This window comes from Emys orbicularis, assembly GCF_028017835.1.
Source record: "Emys orbicularis isolate rEmyOrb1 chromosome 21 unlocalized genomic scaffold, rEmyOrb1.hap1 SUPER_21_unloc_1, whole genome shotgun sequence".
NCBI classification, from domain to species: domain Eukaryota; kingdom Metazoa; phylum Chordata; order Testudines; family Emydidae; genus Emys; species Emys orbicularis.
This window is the reverse complement of record NW_027045151.1, coordinates 637,138-663,152: the sequence shown is the minus strand read 5'-3', so window position 1 is coordinate 663,152 and position 26,015 is coordinate 637,138. Positions and strand designations below refer to the sequence as shown.

The 26,015-nt window shown below is 50.4% G+C and overlaps 5 protein-coding genes and 6 non-coding genes across 11 annotated transcripts; 5 read left to right on the top strand and 6 right to left on the bottom strand.

Moving 5' to 3' along the window:
* Positions 1-1,305: 1,305 nt before the first annotated feature.
* LOC135894957 (histone H3-like) lies at positions 1,306-10,775 on the bottom strand. Its single transcript, XM_065423011.1, has 2 exons — positions 10,447-10,775; positions 1,306-1,630 (listed from the first exon to the last, which is right to left on the bottom strand). The coding sequence occupies exons 1-2, from the start codon at positions 10,773-10,775 to the stop codon at positions 1,306-1,308; spliced, it is 654 nt and encodes a 217-aa protein (XP_065279083.1).
* TRNAM-CAU (transfer RNA methionine (anticodon CAU)) lies at positions 6,806-6,877 on the bottom strand. The gene has a single exon. It is a non-coding gene; the product is annotated as a tRNA-Met (tRNA).
* Positions 7,360-7,431, bottom strand: TRNAG-UCC (transfer RNA glycine (anticodon UCC)). The gene has a single exon. It is a non-coding gene; the product is annotated as a tRNA-Gly (tRNA).
* TRNAA-CGC (transfer RNA alanine (anticodon CGC)) lies at positions 8,157-8,228 on the bottom strand. The gene has a single exon. It is a non-coding gene; the product is annotated as a tRNA-Ala (tRNA).
* On the top strand, positions 8,339-8,420 carry TRNAS-GCU (transfer RNA serine (anticodon GCU)). Its single transcript has one exon. It is a non-coding gene; the product is annotated as a tRNA-Ser (tRNA).
* Positions 9,136-9,209, top strand: TRNAN-GUU (transfer RNA asparagine (anticodon GUU)). Its single transcript has one exon. It is a non-coding gene; the product is annotated as a tRNA-Asn (tRNA).
* Positions 10,776-12,519: 1,744 nt separating the features above from the next.
* Positions 12,520-12,981, bottom strand: LOC135894952 (histone H2A.J-like). The gene has a single exon (XM_065423006.1). It carries the CDS (start codon positions 12,938-12,940, stop codon positions 12,551-12,553), a length of 390 nt encoding a protein of 129 aa, XP_065279078.1. The 5' UTR covers positions 12,941-12,981; the 3' UTR covers positions 12,520-12,550.
* A 344-nt stretch (positions 12,982-13,325) lies between these two features.
* LOC135894961 (histone H2B 8) lies at positions 13,326-14,015 on the top strand. Its single transcript, XM_065423015.1, has one exon. It carries the CDS (start codon positions 13,339-13,341, stop codon positions 13,717-13,719), a length of 381 nt encoding a protein of 126 aa, XP_065279087.1. The 5' UTR covers positions 13,326-13,338; the 3' UTR covers positions 13,720-14,015.
* A 5,215-nt stretch (positions 14,016-19,230) lies between these two features.
* Positions 19,231-19,764, bottom strand: LOC135894980 (histone H2A.J-like). Its single transcript, XM_065423039.1, has one exon. The coding sequence runs from the start codon at positions 19,713-19,715 to the stop codon at positions 19,326-19,328; it is 390 nt and encodes a 129-aa protein (XP_065279111.1). The 5' UTR covers positions 19,716-19,764; the 3' UTR covers positions 19,231-19,325.
* A 317-nt stretch (positions 19,765-20,081) lies between these two features.
* Positions 20,082-20,986, top strand: LOC135894943 (histone H2B 8). Its single transcript, XM_065422996.1, has one exon. The coding sequence runs from the start codon at positions 20,124-20,126 to the stop codon at positions 20,502-20,504; it is 381 nt and encodes a 126-aa protein (XP_065279068.1). The 5' UTR covers positions 20,082-20,123; the 3' UTR covers positions 20,505-20,986.
* Positions 20,987-24,664: 3,678 nt separating this feature from the next.
* On the top strand, positions 24,665-24,737 carry TRNAK-UUU (transfer RNA lysine (anticodon UUU)). Its single transcript has one exon. It is a non-coding gene; the product is annotated as a tRNA-Lys (tRNA).
* The last annotated feature ends 1,278 nt before the right edge of the window (positions 24,738-26,015 follow it).

Sequence of the window (26,015 nt, the reverse complement as noted above, 5' to 3'; positions counted from 1 at the left end):
GTGCATGATACTACCTTACTAGGAAAGAACATCTCAGCTAGCTAATGCGAGACAGCATGGGGGGAGATAAGCCAAAGTTAGGCATGTTTATAAAACAAAAAGTGCCCTATCACCACTGCATGTAGACAGCGAGGATACGGAATGGGTGAAACCCTCTTATCAAATTGGGTACTGGGTTGACAGGAGGTTCTTTAGCTAAAAGGGAACTAAACCGGTCTCACTTACAGGCTATATTAGACATCTGTTCTTTTGCTTAGTCACAAACCAGGGATCCACTTATAGGATCCCGGCAAGTTGCAGTCTTGGACAAGCTGGGAACAAGACAATGGGCAGAACAAAGCTTTTACAGCAGGTGTACAGAGCGGAGGTGAAAGGAAGTGGTGCAAACGTCTGATCACAAATGGGGGGTTGGAGGATGAAATGTAGAGGAATTGAAGAAGCTTCAATTCTCCCAGACGGACTCTTACCCAAAGACTTGCAAGGGACCATTCTTTAAGGAAAATCATGACAATTTTAGTATTTCAGTTTACAGTCACTATCAGGTTCCTATGAAAATAGAAGATTTTCCCAGTCACCCAAATGCAGTTTCCTGCCGAATGCAAGGAAGCTGCTTGCTTACAAACTAGCCTCAAAATGTTTCAAAGGGACAGTGGAGAAGGAAGATATTTATCTCCAAATAAGAGTCACAAATCCAATGAGCCACAGCTACTGTTAACTGCACAAGGATTTCACATCACAATCGCGGTCTTCTAACAGTCTCTGCAGAGAAAAATCAAAAGATAGAGCATTTAAGAGCTATTACACCCCTACAGCGTTTCACCTATTCAGCCACAGGGAAATCGCTGTTACATTATCTCAATACAAGAATGATAGAGCAGAAGAGCTTCAGAAATGCATTGAAATTCCTTGTTCTGAATAGTAGACTATACAATTACCACAAATACTCCTCGTTGGTTTTGCTGATATAGACTAACACGACTACCCCTCTGAAACCCATCAGTTAGCTATATAGGCTCAGGGTATAGATGAGCTGGTTTATATTTAAGCAAATTCAAAAATATTTAAATTAAGGAAACCTAAGAGCAGAGTGGCTCAGGAGACTCAAGGAGGTAGTTGCACGTGTTCGCTTAATACAACGCTGAAGAACTGTAACAGAGATAATTTGCAAAACTAGAAAACTACCATTTTTAACACAAACACCTAGAGTTGTGTGCCTGGCAAAACCAGCTCTTCCTATGCAGAAGTGGGTGGCCCTTAAAAGGACCTTTGGGTTGCAATAGTTGTGTCGGTTCCTGGGCTGGAGATTTAACCCCCGAAGCCGTACAGGGTGCGCCCCTGGCGTTTCAGGGCATACACCACATCCATGGCGGTCACCGTCTTGCGCTTAGCGTGCTCGGTGTAGGTCACCGCATCGCGGATCACGTTCTCCAGGAAAACCTTCAGCACCCCGCGGGTCTCTTCATAGATCAGCCCCGAGATACGCTTCACCCCGCCGCGGCGAGCCAGACGGCGGATCGCAGGCTTGGTAATGCCCTGGATGTTGTCTCTTAAAACCTTGCGGTGCCTTTTAGCGCCTCCTTTCCCCAGCCCCTTTCCGCCCTTGCCGCGACCAGACATTTTAACAGAAGCTCTGAGCAGCACAAGACCGAATGAGCTCTAGGACTGTCAGCAAGAGCTTAACTAGGCTGTAATCCGACCAGAGGGAGAACTGCGAGGGAAGCCCCCCTTCTCCAGCGCCTTCCCCTCCCACCAATGAGACACAGCGCATCGCACCCTCAGCCAATCCTGAGCCAGCCTTCGACTTTAAATGCATAAGAGGGAATTTTAGCGCTTGGGGCCGATTTTAGATCATGTGCAGGAAGGCGCTGCTAACTGCTTGGGATGGGTTGCTCTTGTTTCCAAACTGTGGGGGGTAGTGCTTAATTTGTGTCCCGCCTTGCTGGGGATAAGGTTGGCAGTTCCTAGCCCTGGCACCTCTAGGCTTGCTGCCTCAGTTATTAATATAAAAAAATTGCTTGATTCCCCAGCACCTCTTTCATTACAAATTAAGCAAGGGGAGAGGGGGGTTATTTCTCACTAGTACTGAGGGAATCACGGGAGCCCGTGTGTCACGGAGTCACCAGGGCAATGCTCTGGAACTAAATCCTAAAAAGCCAGCCAGGACTCTGGGGGAGCCTCCTCTCTCTGAGCAGACTGTCTCCGGGGCAAGAAGCTTACACAACTTTGACCTTCCTGGGTCTGACCCCGGAGCACTCAGCATCCCCGTGCGCCTCCTGCAGTGAGTCCGCCTGGGTGGGGCTCCTGGGGAAGCCAGCGGGCCCTGCCCCCCAACTCTGCAGTCAGACGTGACTCTCAACTAGCTGGTAAAACAGAAGGTTTATTAGTTGACAGGATCACAGCGTAGAACAGAGCTTGCTATCACAGAAATCAGTGACTTTCCGCCAAGTCCATCGTGGGGAGTCCTGGGCCAGGCAGCCTGGACTCCCCCTCTTCCAGTCCCCACAAGCAGACTGCCAGCTTCCAGTGACCTGACCTCAGACACCCCCGTTGCCCCTCCTTGTCTTTGTCTAGCTTCCAGGTCAAAGAGTCACCTGGTCGCATCCCCCTCCTGGGTCTCAGGTTACGAAGGCCACTGGTGAGAGCCTATGTGCAGGCATCTGGAGCCGCCTCACCTGCCCCAGAGGTCTCAGCCAAATTCACACACCCCTGTTCCCACAACGGAGGTATTGGTGTAGCACACAGGGAAACTGAGGTACACACAGTGTTCATGCAAAACAGAAAAACTCACATAGGTTCAACAGTTAAGACTCTCACACAACATAACAAGGGAAAATCCCCACTTCGTCACATCTCTCCTCCCTTTGAAACCGAACGGAGCAGGGTCACTTTAGCCAGTGGCCTGGGGAAGTTCAGGCCCCCCTCTCTGGGACAAAGTGTCAGCTAGAACATTTGCACTCCCCTTAACGTGGACCTCCTCCATCTCATACTCCTGAAGGGACAGAGTCCACCTCAGGAGCTTGACATTGGCCCCTTGCATCTGGTGCAGCCACGGCAGGCAAGTGGTCAGTGTACGCATTGAAGCGCCGCCCAAATAGATCCGGGTGCAGCCTTTTAAGAGCCCACCCCAGGGCCAGGCATCCCTTCTCTATGGCCACATAGCCCTGCTCCCGGGGCAGCAGCTTCCTGCTCGGGTACATGATGGGTTCTTTCTCCCCCTTTGCATTGGGACCATGCCCAGCCCTGTGTATGAGGCAGCGGTGAACACCATCAAGGGCTTGTCAAAGTCTGGGTTTCCCAGCACCGGGCCCTTGACCAGATCCTCCTTCAGCGTGCAGCGAGCCCTCTGGCACTGCCTGGTCCAGACCAGCTTGTCTGGCTTCCCCTTCTTGCATAGCTCAGTGATGGGAGCTGACACAGAGCTAAAGTGGGGCATAAACCTCCAGTAGTGCCCTGTCGTCCCAATAAAGGCCTGGGCCTGTTTCTTAGTCTGGGGAGCAGGCCAGACTCTGATCGCCCCCACCTTGGCTGGCTTTAGGTAGTTGCTCCCCACCTTGTGGCCCAGGTACGACACCTCTGCCATCCCCACCTTGCATTTCCCAGCTTTTACAGTCAGTCCTGCATCCTGGAGGTGACTCAGCCCCCTCTTCACCGGGGACACATGGTCCTCCCAGGTCTGGCTAATGGCACAAATATCATCAATGTACGCTAGGGTAAAATTCTCCATCCCCCTCAGTAACTGATCCACCAGGCGCTGGCAGGTGACCGGTGCCTCCTTGAGTCCGAAAGGTAGGACCAGGGATTTGTACAGCCCCAAAGGGGGACAAAAGCAGGTTTCAACCTGGCATCTGGATCCAAAGGCACCTGCCAGTAGCCTTTGGTGAAATCCCTGGTCATGGGGTACCGAGTCCCCTGCAACTTGTCTAGGATCTCATGAGGCCTAGGCATGGGGCAGGCACCAGACATGGTGATGGCATTGAGCTTCCGATAGTCCACACAGATTCGGATCAACTCATCTTTCCTGGCGACCAGCACCACAGGAGAGGCCCCGGGGCTGGTGCATGGCTGCTTCACCCCTGAAGCCAGCATGTCTCTGATCTCTCCCTCCAGGGCCTGGGCTCTGTTCCCAGTTACTCTGAATGGGGAACACCTGATGGGAGGGCTGGCTCCCATCTCCACCCAGTGGACAGCTCAGTTTGTGAGCCCAGGCCGGTTGGAAAAACAGCTGTTGGTACAAATGCATCACCTCTCTGATCTCTGCCTGCTGGGCAGGGGTTAGCTGGTCAGAGCGGGGAATTGATTCCAGCAAGGGGCTGGCTCCACTCTCAGGGAAGAGGCCCACCAGGGGATCTTCTCCCTTCTCCCACTGGCCACACACGGACGGTACGAGCCTCTCCCTGTCACAGTACGGTTCCATCATGTTGACCTGGTCCTCTCCGTGGCTGTGAGCCTGGTTGGGCAGTTCTACCACATCGTTCTCCTCGTTCAGCTGCTGGATGACCTTGAAGGGCCTGTCCCAGGCAGTCTGTAGCTTATTCTTCCTCACTGGGATGAGACCCCTCACCTGGTCCCCGGTGCCATAGGCTGAGCGGTGGTACCAGATCTTCTGCCTCCCTGGGGCCCTGGTTAGGTTCTCCCTGGCCAGACCCATGAGCTCAGCGAGCGTTTCCCGGAAAGGCCCCAATTACTACAACAGTGGTGCCTACGTGGCAAGTTAGTTCCTGCATGTGCCCCTCGGCAGGCGGTCCTTACGTGGGAGGGTGTCACACTGGGGGATTTCCCCAAGAGGCAGAGAAGGGTCCGGTTCAAAAAGGCAATGGGAAAACTGGGAAGATACACAGCCCTGCTATTCACCGGGATGCTCCCGCCACCCCCCAAGCTGGTGTAAGAATGGAAGGAAAACCCCACACATATATGGGTGTGTGACAAAGTGGGAATGTTCTTAATGTTTAGTCTGAATACTGTGGGTGCCTCAGTTTCCCCTATGCATTTCTTAAGGATCTAGGTGGGGGGATAAGGGCGTGTGATTGTTGCAGAGCCCTAGAGGGCAGGTGTGATGCCGACACCCTGTCTCCTGGCAACTGATGGCCTGGGGCCCTCCCCTGCAAGGTGCCAACTGAAGGTGTTGGAGAACAAAGCGATCAGGTGGCCTCCTGGCCCGGGAAAGAGAAAAAGGCCAGAGGAGGGGCTGGAGGAAGTCTCAGTTTGGAGCTGGCTGGGGAAACGGAGGGAGGCCCAGAACCGGGGTCTGGGCTCCCTACCCCACAAGATGGACCTGACTGAGGGGTCCTGTTTCCTGTACCCACAAGCTCTGTTTTGGACTGTATTCCTAGATCTAATAAACCTTCTGTGTTACTGGCTGGATAAGAGTCACAGTGAATCACAGGAAGTGAGGGGTGCAGGGCCCTGACTCCCCCACACTCTGTGACAGGATGGCCCTGAGAAGCCTGCATTACCTCGCAATGGGCCTGCCAATGGCCTGTCTTTTCCCTCCAGTTCTCATTTATCCTATCTGGTGATGATCAGTACAACGTGCTATACAAAATAGACGTGCAGTGACTGGTTTAAATCAATTTTGCTGTGAAATACAACCAAGTCTCATGGGAAATTACTCTAATTTTCATCCCACATGCATGACTTTATAAAGTTTATGCGCTGTGAAATGTCTCCGTCACCTCATTTGGGCAATTTACCTCATGCGGCACTGATCAAACTGTGACCCCCAAAGGATGGTGCCTTTGTCACAACTGTGGCTTGGTTGGTCAGAGCAGGAGCCAGGGTCAAAGCTGGAGTCAAAGACCAGAGGGAGGGATCAGGACTGAGGCAGGCAAGAACGAGGAGCAGATGGGGAAAGCCGGATCCAGGTACAAGCCAGGGAGGAATGTAACAGCCAAACTGGAATTCACCCGGGGTACTTGACAACTGCCTATGTCTCTTTCTGGCTTAAATAATGTGTCTGGCCCAATCAGGGACTCTGAAGCTGTTCCTGCCAGCAGTACCTTTAGTGGAGTGCAAGGCCTCAGGGCTCCTACTTCTAAAATCACCAGCAGGCTATGGGGCAGTCTTGTGGCTTTGGTTCAGGATCTGTGGATCTATTGGGCTGGCGCAGGCCTGGGCTTTTCAGGATCATCACAAGTTCTGGAGCATGGTTGTTTTCAATCAATGAGATACCAAAGGCGGCCCCCACTTTATTTGGGAGTCAATGTTGTGGATCATATATTCTTCCAGCGCCTAGGTGCATACTGGTATGGGGTTGGCTGGGTTGGGCAAGGAAACGGGTTTCCATCTTTACTTTTAGGAGTGACCACTGCAATAGACTTGGAGTCTGTGACCCTACCACGAGCTGGAATCATAAAGGGGGATGCTTGGCTGTGGGTCAGCATTTAAACAGGGAGGTGGGCAGGCACCCAAGTAACCCCCCGCCAGGCTCATCCAGATGTGAAACAATGCAAAGCGGGTGTGGACTAGCGGAAGCAATTGAATCAATCCAAAATACCGAAGCGTGAACACACACCTTACAGTGGAACAGCGTTTTCCAAGCAGATTTATAGCTCTTCCAAGCACATTAGCTAAAGCAAGACAAGACAGCAAACAATACAAATCCAGCTTTTGTCTGGGGACACAAGGCAGCATAGACTGAAAAAAACTAAATCGATATAAAAAAAAACATTTTCCCATATAGGCAAACCCGTCTTCTCTTATTGCCAAACAGGAAATAGTCAGCGCATGTGTGTTTTTGTGTTATGCGGACAAATATAAAGCCAGAAAAATGTTCTGGCCCTATTGGGGATGGGACAGAAAAGGTACATAGCAGAGGATGGTTTCGATCCATCGACCTCTGGGTTATGGGCCCAGCACGCTTCCGCTGCGCCACTCTGCTAGCTGGTTGCCTGTGTTTCTATAAATAGCTGTCATGTATTGTCATGTTCTTGCACCGGTGGTATGAGGCGAGGGAATCCGGATTTGACACGGTTTCCTTTTAATTGACTTGAAGGGTCGCTGGCAAGTTGCAGAGTTTTACAGTCAGTCACTTGCAGCCGGCACCAACGAGAGCAGCAAAGAGCCCTGCCAGGAGAACTGTGGGTTGGTGACATGGCTGTGGTTAATTCCCACGGCCATGCCTACATGACCAGCCTGGTTCAGGGCTTGCTTTCGGCAGTGGGAGTACTGGGGTGCGGGGAGCTCCGTGCTTTCTTCAGTCTTTGTCTAAAGGGCAACATGGTTGGGAAAACAATAAGGAGTCTGGTGGCACCTTAAAGACTAACAGATTTATTTGGGCATAAGCTTTCGTGGGTAAAAACCTCACTTCTTCAGAAATTAACCCAATTTTTTATTTAAAATTAAAAAAAAAAAAAACACAGATGCGTTGGCCGGGAATCGAACCCGGGTCAACTGCTTGGAAGGCAGCTATGCTAACCACTATACCACCAACGCTCGTGGAAACAGCTTCACTTCTGCTTTTCTTGTGCAACTCCACATCAGCGCCCTATGGCTGTACATCCTGCCTTGTTCAAACCACCGCCGGCCGGGATCCCCTTGAGCGGCCTGGGGCCCCGTGCAACTGGCGACGTTACTTGTCATTTGCTGCTCGTAAGAGGAGTCTTGGAAAAAACCAAAACAAAACAGAAAAATCCGGGTCCCTCGAGAAATGATTGACACCGATGCATGATTCAGAGATCCCAAGACCCTGCTGCTCTTCATCTGGACGAGGGAACAGCCTGGGTTGGGAGCTGGTGGAGGCTTTTTCTCTACAGGTTTTCAAAAAGGGGGCTGCTAAGCCTCTGTCCTGGTTGGCAGCCCCAACAAATCCTGCATCTTTGCAGGAAGTTAGAGAGGAAAGCCCTGGCTGTCCCGTCTAACCCAGCAACGCACCACCGCTTTCCAGCACTCTGGGGCAGAATTCAGCGGCTTTTCCCTCCTCCGCCAAAACTGAACTCACTTTATTGTAAACGGTAACGCCGGATTATAAAGCGTGGCTCACATTTTGATCTTCTTGTCCCACGTGGCTGCAACCACTCAGGGAAGCCTCTCTGAGAGCAGAGCGGCGGAGAAACATGGGCTGCACTTTGCCAGTGAGGCAGGCTGCCCATGGGGGGAGCGGGATGGGAGGGTCATTGTCTGCCCCCTGCTCCACATAATTAAGGGAGAGAAAAGGAATCTGGAGATGCCAGGGATTGAACCCGGGACCTCATACATGCGAAGCATGCGCTCTACCACTGAGCTACATCCCCTCATGGAAGATGTTTCTCTCCTTCTCAGGTAACACGTTTGCCTACAGCTGGGGTACCCAGCACCCCGATACGGTGTCCATGAAGATCCAGTTCCCACTGCGGTGACAGAAGACGAGGTGGCCGAGTGGTTAAGGCGATGGACTGCTAATCCATTGTGCTCTGCACGCGTGGGTTCGAATCCCATCCTCGTCGGCTCGGCTTTAGTTACCTTTTTGGGCTGAACGCATCAGCACCAAACGGGGCGCTAAAGGTACCCCCACCTGCCCGCGCCTGCCGGGTTTCCTTTCCGCACGCGTCGCGTTGTTCTTTCCGGACGCGAAAGCGAATTTAAATCTGCAAAAAAGTCAACCTGTCTGTGCTTTGGGCGGCAGAGGAGCTCCAGGCCAGCTCCTGTTTCTAAAGCCCCAGACACTGAATGGTGTCCCTGCTTCATGCAACCTCTGACAAGCCTGGTTTGCGCCCTCCCGTCGGCGAACCAGTTTGTGACTGGGGGAGGCAGGAAAGCGCAAAGAAGGCGTCTAATATTTGGTGCCAAGTGGCTCTGTTTTTCCTAGTATGTCCCTTTAGTTCATTTTACTTGAGGGAGGGAAAAAACCCACAAACTGCTCTTTCGTCATGGTCTGAGCTGCAGCCGGCTTGGGGGGTCATTCGCTAAACTGACCCACTGATTCGTATTTCCACCCCCCAGCCATGACTGGCCCTTTCCCTCACTAGCTTATCTCTTCTCCCACAGGTGGGCTTCCCGTCCTTTCAGTTGTGGTTTCACCGCGTTGAGCTTTTGTATAATGAAGAAGCAATTACTTCGACTCACGTAACAGAAACAAGTCACTAGCCTAGAGGGAAAACTGCGACGAAATAATACTACGTGGGAAAGTGAAGAGGATGTACGTGGGAAAACGAAGTAGATGTCTCTGTGGCGCAATCGGTTAGCGCGTTCGGCTGTTAACCGAAAGGTTGGTGGTTCGAGCCCACCCAGGGACGTCCTGTATTTAAACACTGAGTGCTTTTAACAACTTTCAAGTACATCTACACTTGCTGTCACTGTTACCTTACCCACGTGGTTCTCACCGGTTCTTTTATAGCCTGGTCCGTGTCTACACCAGACTTTAGACCCATGCATCCAACGAAGTGGGCATTCACCCACGAAAACTTATGCTCCAATACATCTGTTAGTCTTAAAGGTGCCACAGGACTCTCTGTTGCTTTTTGGTTAATCTTGGAATCGCAGGCACATGAATGGGGACTCCGTTGACGTCCCAGCAGTTGGGGACCTTGTCTGGGTTGCATCGATTTGTCTTGGCCCTTTATCATATCGGCGGAATTAGTTTAGCCTCATATTTGTCCCCCTCGTGCAAACAATGGATGTATTGTTAAAAATAAGTCAGTTCTCAGCATCAATGTACAGACAACTACATGACATGTCTTAGGATATAGCGCCAGCTTGTGGCCATTTCGGTCAACTCTTTTTAAATGCATTTATTTCCATCGAAATCTTTTGCTCCCTCGAAATCCAAGAACAGACTTTGAGTTTCTATATATAAAATCCATAGTAAACTCATCCTTGGAACAGGTGTCTGAGCGGACGGGGCGGACTTCGGTCACTCGATAAGGCTTTTAAAGATGCTGTTCCGTCGTAGTTTTCATTTCCCCCCCCCCCGCTATATTATACGCACCAACATCTGTCACCCCAACACAAATGCCAAATCAATTTCAGCCGCACCAGTACCAACTCCGCATTTCACTACCAACTTCTCAGTTGAGTGTAAACGCAATCACTCCAATTTCATCTCGGTTGGGTTAGACGGAGGACTAAACACTTGGGCTAGCAAATGGGGGTGGGGGCAGAACCTGAAAACCCGGGTATGATAAAGGTCTGAACATCTTTTCGGTAACTTTCTTTTTCAGTGAGCTTGGGGTATCAAAACTAGATCCCATTTCTAGATGGACCCGATTGCAATATGTATAGGACAAGGATCTTTGCACTGGCTGTGTTTGGAAAAGCCACTTAGAAAACGTAACTCGGATTAATAAAGCAGATCAGGATGCGTTTCAACTCTTTCCCGTGGGCACGTGGTGGCTCTTAGAAGAGCCTTTTGGGTGGTTGTCGGGAGCCGGCGGGCTCCGAGGGGAGAGGCTCTAGGCTCTCTCCCCGCGGATGCGGCGCGCCAGCTGGATGTCCTTGGGCATGATGGTGACTCTCTTGGCGTGGATGGCGCACAGGTTGGTGTCCTCGAAGAGCCCCACCAGATAGGCCTCGCTCGCCTCCTGCAGGGCCATGACGGCCGAGCTCTGGAAGCGCAGATCCGTCTTGAAGTCCTGGGCGATCTCCCGCACCAGACGCTGGAAAGGCAGCTTGCGGATCAGCAGCTCGGTGGATTTCTGGTAGCGGCGGATTTCCCGCAGGGCCACGGTGCCGGGGCGGTAGCGATGAGGCTTTTTCACCCCGCCCGTAGCAGGGGCACTTTTCCGGGCAGCCTTAGTAGCGAGCTGCTTGCGGGGCGCTTTGCCGCCGGTAGACTTACGAGCCGTCTGCTTGGTACGGGCCATCCTCGCTGCAGCGCGTTAGCAACCTCTCTCCAGTACAGGCACAGAGCAATAAGCGCTTCACCGCTGCTGGGCGCAATTTATAGCCGAACCCTGTCTCCTGATTGGCTAGAAGCAGCCATGCGACCGTTAAGAGGTTTAAATTTCCCGGGCTCAGCACGGATTGGCCATAGGGGGCTGCACCCTCTGTTGGGCGCAGGAGGCTTCTGGGGTTTGAGGTCTTCTCGCCTTTGGAAGTGCGCGCGGGGGGACTGGTCTCTAGGGCAACGGAGTAACTCTAGACGGGGATTGGCTGGAACTTGAAACCCACCAGCTCCTTACAAGGGTGGGTGTCTAACACCCAAGTCCCCTCCTCTGATTGGCTGTCCAGTATTTGAATTTCCCGGGCTTGACAGGGATTGGCTGGAGATTTTACGCCCTTGGCTCACACGTGCCCGTGGTCCTGCCCCCCCCTCCCAGTCGCTCTCTGCCGGGGAGACACAAGGCCCCCTGGTGGCGCAGCGCTGTGGCAGGCGGGTCCTTCTTCTCCGCCGCCAAATTCGGGGTGCCGGCGCCAAGGGGGGGTCGGTCACTGCTGATACATTGCACGGGGCCCTGCAAAGGGCCCTGGGCTCCCCTGTGGCCATGCAGAGGCAGCAAAGACTCCAAATGTGAAATCCAATGTGAGCCACGCGTGCAGAACATTTCTGTCTGTCCCATACGGGGGGGGCAGTTTCCCCTCTGCAACCCCACCTAGAAACAAACCTCGGGCTTGGATTTTAATCGGTGCCTCCCGTTTGAATGCACTTCCCGCCCCTCCGGCTCGGTGTCATAAGCACTGAATGAAAGCAAGACCCAAGGGGGGCGATAAGGCTGGATTTTCAAACGTATGAAGATCATAATTTCCATGGCAACATACTATACGATGTCCTATATACAGGGCAGGGGGCTTTGATACAGGATCTAGCAACAGGGAGGCTAGACTACGGGGCAGGGGGAGCTCCTATTCGTCATCACATGGCTTGTTCTGTCCTGATAACCTTATTTAAGTCCAGCATTGCGCCTTTTGAATCCAGTGAAAAATCAGTCTCTCCCCCCTTCATTGACTCCAGTAAGAGCAGGATCCAGGTGGTTGTTTAGGGAGGGGAATTAGGATCTAATGATTAAAGCACAACATGTCCTGAGAACCTGGATTCTATGCCAGAGGCTGCGTGTGACCCTATGCATCTCTGGTACGTACACACACAGGGGCACGTTTTCTAAGGAGTGAACTCACTTTGTGGCTGCTGAAGAACGGAGGGGGAAGTATGTGTACGGGGAAGGGTGGGATCGGTTTCCTTTTTTCTCCACCCGGCTGCAGCTCACTCCCAGCCAGGCTAAAGGAGCAGGGTGTTATGCCAGAGGCAGAAATAAAGGGAACTTGTCTTATTCATTCACTCCTAGCATTATTTTTTGCTTTCTCAGTCACGGGGCAGCTCCAGCTCTTGACCTCACAACCTGGGAGAGAAATTCACAGCTTTCATCTACCCCTTTCTGTTCTTAAAAAGAAACCTCCATCTTTACCCACTTCCGTGGCTGTTTCTCCCCTATACCAATGGGACAGACGGTTTTCTGTTCCGTTTACACCACGAACAGTCCCAATTCGGTACCACAGCTCCCTAGTAATGTATCTGTTTTCTCGGAACTCTAGAGGACTGAAGCTCTTTTTATGAATCTGTGGGTGGCTCTTAAAAGAGCCTTTGGGTTCACGCAGATCGAGTCGTGGGGGGAACGTCTCTGCCCCAGGGGATGCAGCAGCCTCACTTGCCCTTGGCTTTGTGGCTCTCGGTTTTCTTGGGCAGCAGCACCGCCTGGATGTTGGGCAGGACGCCCCCCTGGGCGATGGTGACTTTGCCCAGCAGCTTGTTCAGCTCCTCGTCGTTGCGGATGGCCAGCTGCAAGTGCCGGGGGATGATGCGGGTTTTCTTGTTGTCCCGGGCGGCGTTGCCAGCCAGCTCCAAGATTTCCGCAGTGAGGTACTCCAGCACCGCAGCCATGTAAACGGGAGCGCCGGCTCCTACTCGCTCCGCATAGTTCCCCTTGCGCAGCAACCGGTGCACACGGCCCACAGGGAACTGCAGCCCAGCACGAGAGGAGCGAGACTTGGCCTTGGCCCGCACTTTCCCGCCTTGCTTTCCGCGGCCAGACATGATTCCAATTTGTTACAGAGTCTTCGATACACGCAAAACGTAACAATAACTTCACCCCAGCTGCCGGCTTTTTATCTCCTCATGGGGATGGGACGAGCGGCTCCTGATTGGCTGCCTCATGCTTCTGTTCCAAAGCGCCCAATGGGAAAGCCGCTTCGCAACCCCGCCAATCGGGAAAGAAAAAGGCGGCTGCCGTCCAATAGGAGCGCAGCATTTGGAGGAAGGTCATTTGTATCTGAGATGACAACACAAAAGACAGCCCAATATGTAAGCAGCCAATAGGAAGGTTGGAATTAGGCTACCCTCATTTGCATAGGGGCGCTATAAATACAGGACTCGCCGCCGGGTGGATTATTGCGTTGTTGTTTCTGATCTGTGTTGTGTGATTAGCGAGTGAGATGCCTGAGCCGGCGAAATCTGCTCCCGCGCCCAAGAAGGGCTCCAAGAAAGCGGTGACCAAGACCCAGAAGAAGGGGGATAAGAAGCGCCGCAAGACCCGGAAGGAGAGTTACTCCATTTATGTCTACAAGGTGCTGAAGCAGGTTCACCCCGACACCGGCATCTCTTCGAAGGCCATGGGCATCATGAACTCCTTCGTCAATGACATCTTCGAGCGCATCGCTGGGGAGGCGTCTCGCCTGGCGCATTACAACAAGCGCTCCACCATCACCTCCCGGGAGATCCAGACCGCCGTGCGCCTGCTGCTGCCCGGGGAGCTGGCCAAACACGCCGTGTCCGAGGGCACCAAGGCGGTGACCAAGTACACCAGCTCCAAGTAACCGCTCTGTGTGTCCCCCCAAGAGATGTCAACGATGAACACAAAGGCTCTTTTAAGAGCCACCCACTTTCTCCATGGGAGAGCTGAGAGTCACAGCCACTAGTGGAACTAAGGAATTGATCTCTTTGTAGGGTCGTTAACTTGTACAGAATACTTAAATCACATTTAAGAGGTTTACATAAGGAAGTGTAGAAAACATCTGCGTTAAGGCTTGATATCTAAAGGGGAAAATAAGCGCTTACCTAAAATTATTACTGATTTCAGAATACTTAAAAGTGTGTATCATATTAAGATCTATTCAGGAACGGTATCTGAACACTGTTCATGCAATAGAATATCAATTTTTCTAAAATACTTTAATTCTCTCCCCCCCCCTCCCCCCAAAATAATCATCTTTAACATCTCTGTACCTAAAAGCAGATTCTTTCTGAAAACAGGAGGGACTGTAGTTCATTGTTCTAAAAGAAATGGCACCAAAATCCTTCAGAAAGGGACTGGGGAAGAAGAGGCCTGCAGACATTAGGCGTGTAAATATGCAGACTGGATTTCTCTAATTAGAAAATGAAAATTTTTAAAATCACCATTTAGGGACCGGGGAAACACACATTCTTGTTAGTGATATCAGTGTCTTCAATGAAAGAGGCTATATAGTCACTATGTTGTACACGTAATTGTTTGTTTTTTATCTAGAGCTTCCCCTTCACTCCCCAAGTTTTATAACTGCAAGAAAATTGTATTTGGAGTAAAATAACATCTCATGTTAGGCTGTGATACACACTCGCTATCAACTTTGAATCCATTAGAATAAATATTCCTATATTCTTCACTTCCACCAAGATTTAACAAAGAAAAACATTGTGAAATAACCTGAAGCTGCTTTTTATAGACAAGTCAAATTACAAATTGGTATTCGATCTTTGCAGGGACGTGAGAGAAGGGTATATTATAAGGGTCATGTACATGTCTAGCTTTTTAACAACATTCCACCTTTAGTAAAAGTTGCAATCTCCTTACAACTATGAGACACTGAGGATTTTCTGTCCTTTCCAGTTCTGACATGGAGTGATACTTTAATTTTCTACTTTAATCTATTAATGTAACCCTCTTCCCCCAGCACATGGAAGTTAAATGGTTAACGTCTAGGGTAACCGATAGCAACTGAGAAAACGGGACAGGGAGTGTAATAGGCGCTTATATAAGAAAAAGTCCCCCAAAACGAGACTGTCCCTTTAAAAACGGGACATCTGGTCTAGTCACCCTATTGATGTGGGAGTCGCTTGCACCGAGGGGGGTCTGGGGTGTAGCTCAAACAGTCTTTGATTCCAAACAGCTGCCAACATGATTCTATCAGCCATGGGAGTGGGGAGGAGACGTTTGCAAATATCCTAGTGTTTAGGGTGCTCATAAGTGTGAATTGGGGGGGGGGCACTCCCCACCGTTGGGCTGCGGATGTAAAAGCTGTATTTCAAGTGGCGTCGTGGGAGGTTTTCCCCCTGCAAAGTTTAGGGCAGGGCAGACGTCAGAAACTGAATTGCCAGGACGTGGCAGAAAGAACAAAGTCTCCCATTTGCCCGGCCATGGGGTGGATCCATTTGTGCTCCGTCACCTCTCCAGCCCCAAACCTTTGTGACACTTTCTGGTGGAAAAATAACCGATTTCCAAACTCCCAAAGGGACCTTTTGAATCTCTTCCGAGTTAAGGCAGGGGAATATGCAGTCCTGCCGCCTCTGTTACCTAACGGAGCCACACATGCAGGGACCTACTGACAATTAAACACACACACACACACACACACATCCTCTCTAAAACTAACTTTGCGGCCTGCCTCAGCTCAGAGATCCCTGACATGATTCGCAGCCCATGAATTCAACGCTGAGTGTAAAATGTAATTCCTAAACGCTAAAATTACTTCTCTTCCCCGCCACTTCTGCGCATGCTCTGGGGCAGATAAGGCGCCAAATTTAACTATGTGAATTTAAAATTAAGGGCTCTATGCTGATTGGCCAGTGGGGCAAGAGGTCTCATTGGTGGAAGCGGAGAAGCGACGCTTTTATAGGGCTTGGGAGGAAAAGGGGAGTTAAAGTACAGGTAAGTGGTTCTTCTGCCCGTCTTGTTCCCTCTCAGTTTTCCCTCTGGTCGGGAAGGGGCACCGCAAAATTCGGAGGGAGTCCGGATTATTATCCGATATTTAGGATATTTGCGAGCCTGCGGGTGTCTTGCTTGCCCCACACGGGGGTGGGGTATGAAGCTCATCTCAGGGCTAATTAGGGTGGTCAACCTGCCAGGTTTGGCCTGGAGTCTCCAGGAATCGGCATCGATCTCCTGGTGAGTATTGAAAGCAATCTGGGAGATTTTAATAGGCTATTTTAAGAAAATGACATTATCATGTTGGGGGGGGGGGGGGGAAATCTCCTGGAATAGCTTCAGTCAGAGTTGGCAACTCTAGGGCTAATGCACGAAGAAACTCGGAGTGTGCTCAGGGTTTTCCTGGCAAATGTGATCCGGAGTGCGGTAATCAACAGAGAACATGCTAAGAAAAACACCCTGAAGGCCATGGATATGGTGTATACATTGAAACATCAAGGTCGCATCTTACCTGGGTTTGGAGGGGTTGAACCCTCAGCCACACCCACAAAGTAGATGGCCCATCTAAAAGCCCTTCCCTGCCTGCAGGCAAAGAACTGGATTTGTTCCAAACCAAAGTTATGTAAATAACAGTTAAGGTAAAAAAACGTTCTGAAGTCGTCTCAGAACCGAAGTAACACATCACAAAGTTTAGGTTCTGAGTGGGGTTTTCTGCAGTGCCTTCGTACTTGCTGCCCTGACTCATTTCTCCATGGGCTGCTTTGGTTTTTCCCTTTGTATTCATCCCCTCCACAAAAAATTCCAGGCCTTTTAAATGGAAGCAGAGCAAAATAAAGATGCTTTCCATAACACGCCTAAACTACACGCTTTGCCAGACCCTATTATATAGCTCCTCTTACTTCTGTTAAAAACAAAAATGGGGGAAAAAAAATCTGTATTTCTCAAAATGTAGTCCCCTCTTTAACTGTGACCACCCAGAATGACAGTAGCAAGAACATACTGGGTCAGACTATGGTCCATTTTGCTCAATAGCCTATCCCTGACAGTGGTCCATACCAGAGCTTCAGGAGGGAGTGTGCAGAACAGGACAATCACGGTGTAATCTACCCTGGCTTCCATTCCTGGTAGTCAAAGAGTTAGGGTCACATGGAGCCACTAGTGCAGGGGTTCTCCCAACTAACTTTTTGGTGGCCACAGAGTACGGCCACCAACTCTTCCTGGTGGCCACGCTGACAATTTTTCCTAAAATACTTAATTAACTTCAGGAAAAAAAATACATATGCACATACACATGTCCAAATCATTGTAATTTATTCATGTAGGGTTTTTGTCAGACTCAGTCATAAAAATAATGTACAATTGTCTCTATTCTTTACTGGCCCTAAACAGAATAGAAACACAAATAAGGTGTTCTGCATGTTCTTGTCTTTTGTTGTTGTTTCTTTTGGTTGCTTTTTTAAAAAGACTTGCTAGCTAGTAAGTCTGCGGCTGTCAAAGGTGATATTTGCATGTTTGTTAATATCACTTTTCACAGCAGAAAATTTACTCAGCCCCACCCAGCCCTGGGACTAATTAAGCCCTGGGTGGGGAGATGGGCAGGGAGGCAGTGGGGCCCAGGGAGGGGATGGTGAGCCTGGGGCCGCAGCCTGGAACCAGAGCCTGCCACCACATGGATGGAGCCTGAAGCCCTCCCCAATCACAGCCCAGGAGGCTGTGGCCGCAAAAATAGCCCATGGTGGCCGCATTTGAGAAACGCTGCACTAACAGGCCTGTCCTCCCTGAATGTATCCAGTTCTTTTCTGACCCCCAAGTTATGCTTTTGGGCAGAACAACATCCCATGGCACTGAGTTAGCTGTGTGTTGTGTGAAAAAATACTTCCTCTTATTTGTATTAAACCTGCTGAATATTAATTTCCCTGGGTGGACTCTGGTTTTTGTATTGTGTACCTCTCTTCCTGCTGTGTTCTTGGAAATCTCTCACCATACACACACCATTTACTTTTAATGGAACACATCTGATCTAGGGTAGACAGTACAGTATCTGCAATTGTGTCATTTTCTTTGCTATTGGATAGTTCCATATCGTAATTCTAGAGTTCCAGGTTCTACCATAAGAGTTTAGGACCAGATTTCTACATCTAATATAACCATATGAGGAGTGAATGGTCTGTGTCCACACAGTAAACTTCCTACCATGTAGTCATGACTGCAAATCTTTTAGACTGCATACAGTGGCTAGACACTCTTTCTGTATAGTAGCATATTTTCTCCCCAGTGATAAACCCAGGGAGCTCAATCTATTTAGCTTAATAAAGACAAGGTTAAGAGGTGATTTGATCAGTCTGAAAGTAGTGACAAGTGAAACAATTACTTGAGAAAGTTGCTGACCTGACAATTAATTATCCCTAGTAATTAGTTATCTTGACTGTATCAAGACCCCTCCCAGGTAACTTTGAACATAAGAAAGGCCGTACTGGGTCAGACCAAAGGTCCATCTAGCCCAGTATCTGTCTACCGACAGTGGCCAATGCCAGGTGCCCCAGAGGGAGTGAACCTAACAGGCAATGATCAAGTGATCTCTCTCCTGCCATCCATCTCCATCCTCTAACGAACAGCGGCTAGGGACACCATTCTTACCCATCCTGGCTAATAGCCATTTATGGACTTAGCCACCATGAATTTATCCAGTCCCCTTTTAAACATTGTTATAGTCCTAGCCTTCACAACCTCCTCAGGTAAGGAGTTCCACAAGTTGACTGTGCGCTGCGTGAAGAAGAACTTCCTTTTATTTGTTTTAAACCTGCTGCCTATTAATTTCATTTGGTGACCCCTAGTTCTTGTATTATGGGAATACTTTGCCTAAAACTGACAAAAATAATGCATAAACATCCAGTAAAACACAAAAAGTAACATGCCAACTAGCCAGATAAACTTGCAACAAATTAATTCAAATTTCTTGCAATGCTGAGACCCAGAGCTATTGTGAATTACACCTTCCCTTTAGCAGGTAGCCTTGGTCCAGGGCTTAAAACACACAGCTTAAGTCCCAGATGCCTGGTTCCTTTCCCAGCTTGACTATATTTTGTGTGTGGTTTTAGGAAAGACACTTAGGCCAGTGTTTTCAGGTTGTGATGTTTATAAGCACCTCTGCACAGGAATCCCAGATGGAAATAATAAAACTGCACAGCAGAGCAAAAAAAGGTTTAACCCAAAGTGAACCAGGCACCGCCTTTAGGGAGTTTGAAATGTTTTACTCCTGTGGGTGGGTTGGTCTGTTTTGAAAACTCTAGGATGGACGGGGTAAAGGAATCACAGCAGCTACAACCACTCACCCACGTGTGGCTCTGGGATCGGATTAGTGCAAGACCAGGACATGGTTTCAGAAAAAGTGTGTTATGCGAAGTTAAAAGGAGAACAGGCAATATTTCCCCCACCTCCCCATGACATGGCAATTCCAAGCTCTTTCTGAAATTGTGGGTGGCTCTTAAAAGAGCCTTTGGTTTTGGAGGTTGGCATCAGAGCTCACTTGCCCTTGGCTTTGTGGCTCTCGGTTTTCTTGGGCAGCAGCACCGCCTGGATGTTGGGCAGGACGCCCCCCTGCGCGATGGTGACTCCCCCCAGCAGCTTGTTCAGCTCCTCGTCGTTGCGCACGGCCAGCTGCAAGTGCCGGGGGATGATGCGGGTTTTCTTGTTGTCCCGGGCGGCGTTGCCAGCCAACTCCAGTATCTCAGCAGTCAGATACTCCATCACCGCGGCCAGGTACACCGGGGCACCGGCTCCCACTCGCTCCGCATAGTTCCCCTTGCGCAGCAACCGGTGCACACGCCCGACTGGGAACTGCAGCCCAGCACGAGAGGAGCGAGACTTGGCCTTGGCCCGCACTTTCCCGCCTTGCTTTCCGCGGCCAGACATGACTAGGATCCCCGCGCACCTGGGTACCGTCACTACAGCAGCACAACAACACTACAGTAAAAATTCTATGCTGCCGACCTTTTATTCCCTCATGGGGATGGGGCGAGCGGCTCCTGATTGGCTGCCTCATGCTTCTGTTCCAAAGCGCCCAATGGGAAAGCCGCTTCGCAACCCCGCCAATCGGGAAAGAAAAAGGCGGCTGCCGTCCAATAGGAGCGCAGCATCTGGAGGAAAGTCATTTGCATCTGAGGTGACAACACAAAAGACAGCCCAATATGTAAGCAGCCAATAGGAAGGTTGGAATTAGGCTACCCTCATTTGCATAGGGGCGCTATAAATACAGGACTCGCCGCCGGGTGGATTATTGCGTTGCTGTTTCTGTTCTGCGCTGTGTGATTAGCGAGTGAGATGCCTGAGCCGGCGAAATCTGCTCCCGCGCCCAAGAAGGGCTCCAAGAAAGCGGTGACCAAGACCCAGAAGAAGGGGGATAAGAAGCGCCGCAAGACCCGGAAGGAGAGTTACTCCATTTATGTCTACAAGGTGCTGAAGCAGGTTCACCCCGACACCGGCATCTCTTCGAAGGCCATGGGCATCATGAACTCCTTCGTCAATGACATCTTCGAGCGCATCGCTGGGGAGGCGTCTCGCCTGGCGCATTACAACAAGCGCTCCACCATCACCTCCCGGGAGATCCAGACCGCCGTGCGCCTGCTGCTGCCCGGGGAGCTGGCCAAACACGCCGTGTCCGAGGGCACCAAGGCGGTGACCAAGTACACCAGCTCCAAGTAACCGCTCTGTGTGTCCCCCCAAGAGATGTCAATTTAAAAACCCCAAAGGCTCTTTTAAGAGCCACTCACTGTCTCCATGAGAGAGCTGCAGACACTGCTCCTTGCATGAGCTACTTCTCTTGCCAAGGCATCTCCCAGCAAAACGTTTATGGGGCTTTTTGTTACTCTAATTGCACGTTCATTTCTTTAACTTGCTGCTTGTCCCGGGGCGGGGCTGGGTTGGGTGTTCTTCTTTAGCACGCTTTGTCATGGACGTGGGGGGCTCTTTTGCCTTGCTGATTGGCAGTGGGGGGTGGCTAGCCTTGGTTTGCTCCTGCTGTGAAAAAGGAGTGCGGCTTTATTAAAATCTTGTGGACTTGGGGAGCTTTTACTGTTCCGGTCACCGTCAATGGCTTCTGTAGGATTTAATGATCAGATACTTTGTTGTGCTTTTACAATAAGGCCTAGGAAAATCCGGTACTGAGTGCTTATTAAAATCACATTGATATTTAACCTAGCTTTAAAATACACAGGTTGCGGAGAGTGTCTGTACGTCTGGGTTTAGTGCTTAGATTAGTTAAAAACAAACTGTGTATTTGTGAAGTCATGATCCCTAAGCCGCAATAACCCAAAGTCAGCAATAGGATTCTGACCCACAGAAACCTCTCCATGTACGTGCGGCAATATTTGCCTTAGCCAAGTTGCCAAAACACCCACGTTCGCTGCCAAGTTCCCACCCCGGGAAGGAACGATGGAAACCCAGGTGAGACCTGAAATCCCTAGTCAATGAAATCTCCACTTGCAACAAGGTGGTGTTTTTTTTTGGGGGGGGGGAATCAAAGTTAAATGAGTTCTAGGGTTAGTTTTCTTGAGGTCTGGGTCAGTTTCACTTCACAGCGAGCTGCTGGGTTTGCAAACATTTCACAAATGCGGGTCTCCTGCTGGGAGCAGCCCGGGGAGACGGGACACTGAGCTCCCTCGCTTTGCTAGAGTCCTGCAGGGACCCCTGTCCGTGGGGGGCCCCACTATTACTGGGGGGGGGGGGTGTTTCACTACCTTGCAGCTCCTATGCCTACAGTCTAAGGTCAAGGCCGGCTATGATTGGACGCGGTGCGATCCGCTCTCTCTCATTGGTCGGAAAGGAAACACGTTGGGGGGGGGGGTTACCTTTTCCTTCTCCATTTTCTCTCTGACCCGGTTCCATCAATGCGGTTTGTGGCCAGCCAGCTGTAAACCAGGACCCACGTTGAGGACTGTCAAATGGCTCAGCTTTATAGAGGCCTTTCTCCCTTCAGTAGCCATTGATAAGGACACCCTGGCTTGGCTTGGCTGGATTGTGTATGCCCAATCAATCAAGTGTTGTTAAAAGTAGCAAAAATATACCAGATTAAAATAGCCTTGTATTTTTATTTGGGTGGGGGAAGGGAGGTAAAGGTTGTTTTAAAAGGAAAAAAAAGCACTAAAAACCCTGTGAAGTGCTTCAGGGCAACGTTCAGGGTATCGCCAGGCCCAAGATCTGCCTTTTAGCCCATTCACATTGGGCTTGAAATCATAAATCGGCCCCCAGATGTAACATGAAGAGCAAGGGAGTGCCGAGGGTTGTCCCGGAGCATGCTGTGATCTGGGATACGGCGTTGTGCACAGACCGGGCTAAGATAAGTGTGCACGTGGGGCCTGGGTTGGGGGTGTACACAGATATCAGGAAAAACAATGAGGAGTGCTTGTGGCACCTTAGAGACTAACACGTTTATTTGGGCATAAGCTTTCGTGGGCTAAAACCCACTGCAGTGGGTTTTTGCTGATACAGACTAACACGGCTACCACTCTGAAACAGCTCTCAGGGTTACACATCGTACCACTTCGGGGGGCCCTGAACCTTCAGCCCACTGCAAAAAAAACAATGACCCAAAAAAGGGGTCTTGAAGGCTGGCTCACTGCCAAAAGTGCTGGCTTTATTTAGCAAAAAGGACATATTAAATGTATTTTAAATATTCACTCTTCTAAATGCTTTCAATTACTTGCAGTGTTAACCCAAGTGTTTTGGATGCAATAATGTAGCTCCTCCTGGTGTGGAATAGCAAATAATACATGTTTCCTGGAGAGTTCTTTTAAACGGACACAATTCAGGCCAATAGTTTGAAATTAGCAACCTCCCCTCAATTTTCGCTGATTCTGCAGTCGCAACATGTGAAACGTTTATTTCAGTGTTTTGCACTCACCATTTTAGCTGCATTGATGATGGTTCTCTAAGGCAGTGGTCTCCAAACTTTTTTGATCGCGCACCCCTATCCAGGGCCGGCTCTGGCTTTTTTGCTGCCCCAGGCAAAAAAGCCTCCGGGGGGAGGGTCGGCGAGCCCCGGCGGGGGCTCCGCTCTCCCCCCGGCGGCCGGGGGAGGGCACCAGGGGGGAGGGCGGCTGGAGCCCCGGGGGCAGGGCGGCGAGCCCCGGCTGGGGCTCGGCTCTCTCCCCAGCGGCCAGAGCGCCGGGGGCAGGGCGGCGAGAGGGCGGCGAGCCCCGGCTGGGGCTCGGCTCTCCCCCCGGCGGCCAGAGCGCCGCGCCGCCCCCCTCCAGGTGCCGCCCCAAGCACCAGCTTGGTTGCCTGGTGCCTGGAGCCGGCCCTGCCCCTATCAATAAAAAAATGTTGAGCATGCACCCCCTGCCGTGCCGGCTCTACCATTTTTGCAGAGGCAAAAAAAAAATAAAAGCCGCTCGGACTGCCGAAGCGCAAAAAAACAAACAAACAAACAAAAAAACCTCTCCTCCTGCCGCACACCCCCAAGGATCCTCTTGTGGATCCCCCCTACCCCTGCGTGCACCCCACTTTGGAGACCACTGCTCTAAGGAGTGACTAGCCCAGTGGCTCTCCACCTTTCCAGACCATTGTACCCCTTTCAGGAGTCTGATTTCTCTGGTGTACCCCCAAGTTTCACCTCACTTAAAAACTACCTGCTTACAAAATCAGACATAAAAAATACAAAAAATGTCACAGCCACACTATTACTGAAAAATGGCTGACTTTCTCATTTTACCATATAATTATGAAATAAATCAATCGGAATATCAATATTGTACTTACATTTCATTGTATAGAATATAGAGCTGTATAAACAAGCCATTGTCTGTAGGGAATTTTAGTTTGTACTGACTTTGCTAGTGCATTTTCTGTAGCCTGTTGTAAAACTAGGCAAATATCTGGATGCGTTGATGTACCCCCTAGAAGACCTCTGGGTACCCCCAGAGAAACACAAACCCCTGGTTGAGAACCACTGCACTAGAGAGTGTCATCGCTACTGTGTTAAGGTCTCTGCTAACACCCTTTACCCGATACTGTTACAATACGGAAAAACAGGGCTGTCAACTCTCATCATTTTGTCATCAGTCTCACCATCATTATTAAAAAGAACGAGGGGTATTTGTGCCACCTTAGAGACTAGCAAATTTATTTGAGCATAAGCTTTTGTGGGCTAAAGCTGATGAAGTGGTCTGTAGCCCATGAAAGCTTATGCTCAAATAAATTTGTTAGTCTCTAAGGTGCCACAAGTACTCCTGTTCTTTTTGCTGATCCAGACTAACACGGCTGCCACTCTGAAACGATCATTGTTTTCCTTAAAGCCCCAGCTCCTGGAATCAAGTGAACAATGGGATGATTTCCTTCTTAAAGCAAACCTAAAGTTTCTAGCCCTGGTGGCTGTGGAGAAAGCTTCACAAATGTGACACACACCCCGCCCCTCGGGCACCTGCAAAAGCAGAAGGCAAACAAATGAACTCCTCAAGTCTCTTATTCTAACATAATCTCATGGTTTTAAAGTCAAGCGGGTGATTTTTGGTGAGCCGGACTCGTTAGTTTTGAGCATTTGGGGTTAGCAATCCTGGACAAATCACCTCCTTGCTGCACTCAGACCTTTCCCCCTCCTCAGTAATTAGGCTGCTGCTAGAAGGGTAATTAATGATTAGGTGCTGAGCAGCAGGATGACACCCCCGCCCCATACCCCTGCCTTTAGCTACAAGAGCAGAGATTTGCACCCCCAGGGGTCCCTTTCCTGGGCTGTTGTCACAGCTCTGCGCTGGGTTTGCTGGGGTAGTCCGTTCCCCCCCCCCCCCCCCCCCGATTGGCTAATCTTTGCCCAATCAGAGAGCAGGACGTCAGTTTAAAAACATAAATCCTCCTCCTGCAATCCGTGAGCCCGGATAGCTCAGTCGGTAGAGCATCAGACTTTTAATCTGAGGGTCCAGGGTTCAAGTCCCTGTTCGGGCGGCAGAAGTTATTTTATAATTCTGCCTCCTCTAGGAGCAGCTACACTTTGCCCCATTCACGTTTTCCCATAAACCCAGAGAGAATTCCTAGAAAAGTGCCAGGTCACATTCCCCCCCTGCCCTGTAAAAGACAGTCACAGAAAATGGTGTTTTGGCCTGTTGTTAAATGCTATGAGGTGAATTCTTGAGGAGAGGGAGAGAAGAAATAAATAGGGGGGGGGAATCACTGATTTGAAATGACCATTGTCCAGTTCCATTTTATGAACCCGTCTCCAGAAAGCTTTTCTTACCACATCACTACTGAAGTTGATTGCTCCTGAGTTCTGGGTACAGATCCCCCTAGGCCAGTGGTCCTCAAACTTTTTTTCCACGGACCACTTGAAAATTGCTGAGGGTCATGGTGGGCCCCTTAGTGATCTTTCCAAATGTGGTTTGTACCGTTAGCTAGCTATTGTAAAGCACTTTGGATAAAAGCGCTATATTAAAAAAAAAACCCTTAATAATAATTCTTTCTGGGACGTGTGTTGGTAGCTCAGATAATTAAGGGGTAGAGGGGTGTGTGTGTGTGTGTGTGTGTGTGTGTGTGTGTGTGTGTGTAGACAGAAGGCACAACACATTAATTTAGTAACCCTGAAAATAGTCCCTTCCCCCTCCAGATCTGCCGCAGAATCACCTGCCCTGGGTAGATTAACCTGCCCCCCTATGTCTCTGTGAGGAAAAAAAAGTTTTTTTTGGGGGGGGGGGGAGCCATTTTTAATGAAAGAAAGTGACAGAAACTGGCCACACGGTGGCGCCACACCATCAGGCATGAAAAGCACCAGGCCCCAAACTGCACAGTCCTGGAGAAAAGGGGGTGAACTCCCCTCGCCCCTGTTCCCAGATGTGTTTTCCCTCCAGGCGCCAGTTGAAATGAATTCCCGGGGCTGCTGGAAGGGGCCGTTGGGGCTGATTTCCCTCGGCGCACAAGCAGCGTTGGCTGGAGAACGGCCCCCGGGCTGCCGGGGAGCAAAGGGGCTTTACCCAGATGAATCTCCGGGCATGGACGGGCTGACCGTGGAGTTCTACCGCATGTTCTGGGACGTCCTCGGCCCGGACCTAGTCACCGTCTGGGCCGAGTCCTTGCAGAGCGGGGTCCTCCCTCTTTCGTGCAGGTGAGCCGTGCTCGCCTTATTGCCGAAGAAGGGGGACCTCCACGACTTACGAAATTGGCGTCCCGTCTCGCTTCTCAGCACGGACTACAAAATCGTAGCGAAGGCCATCTCGCTGCGGCTGGGGTCCG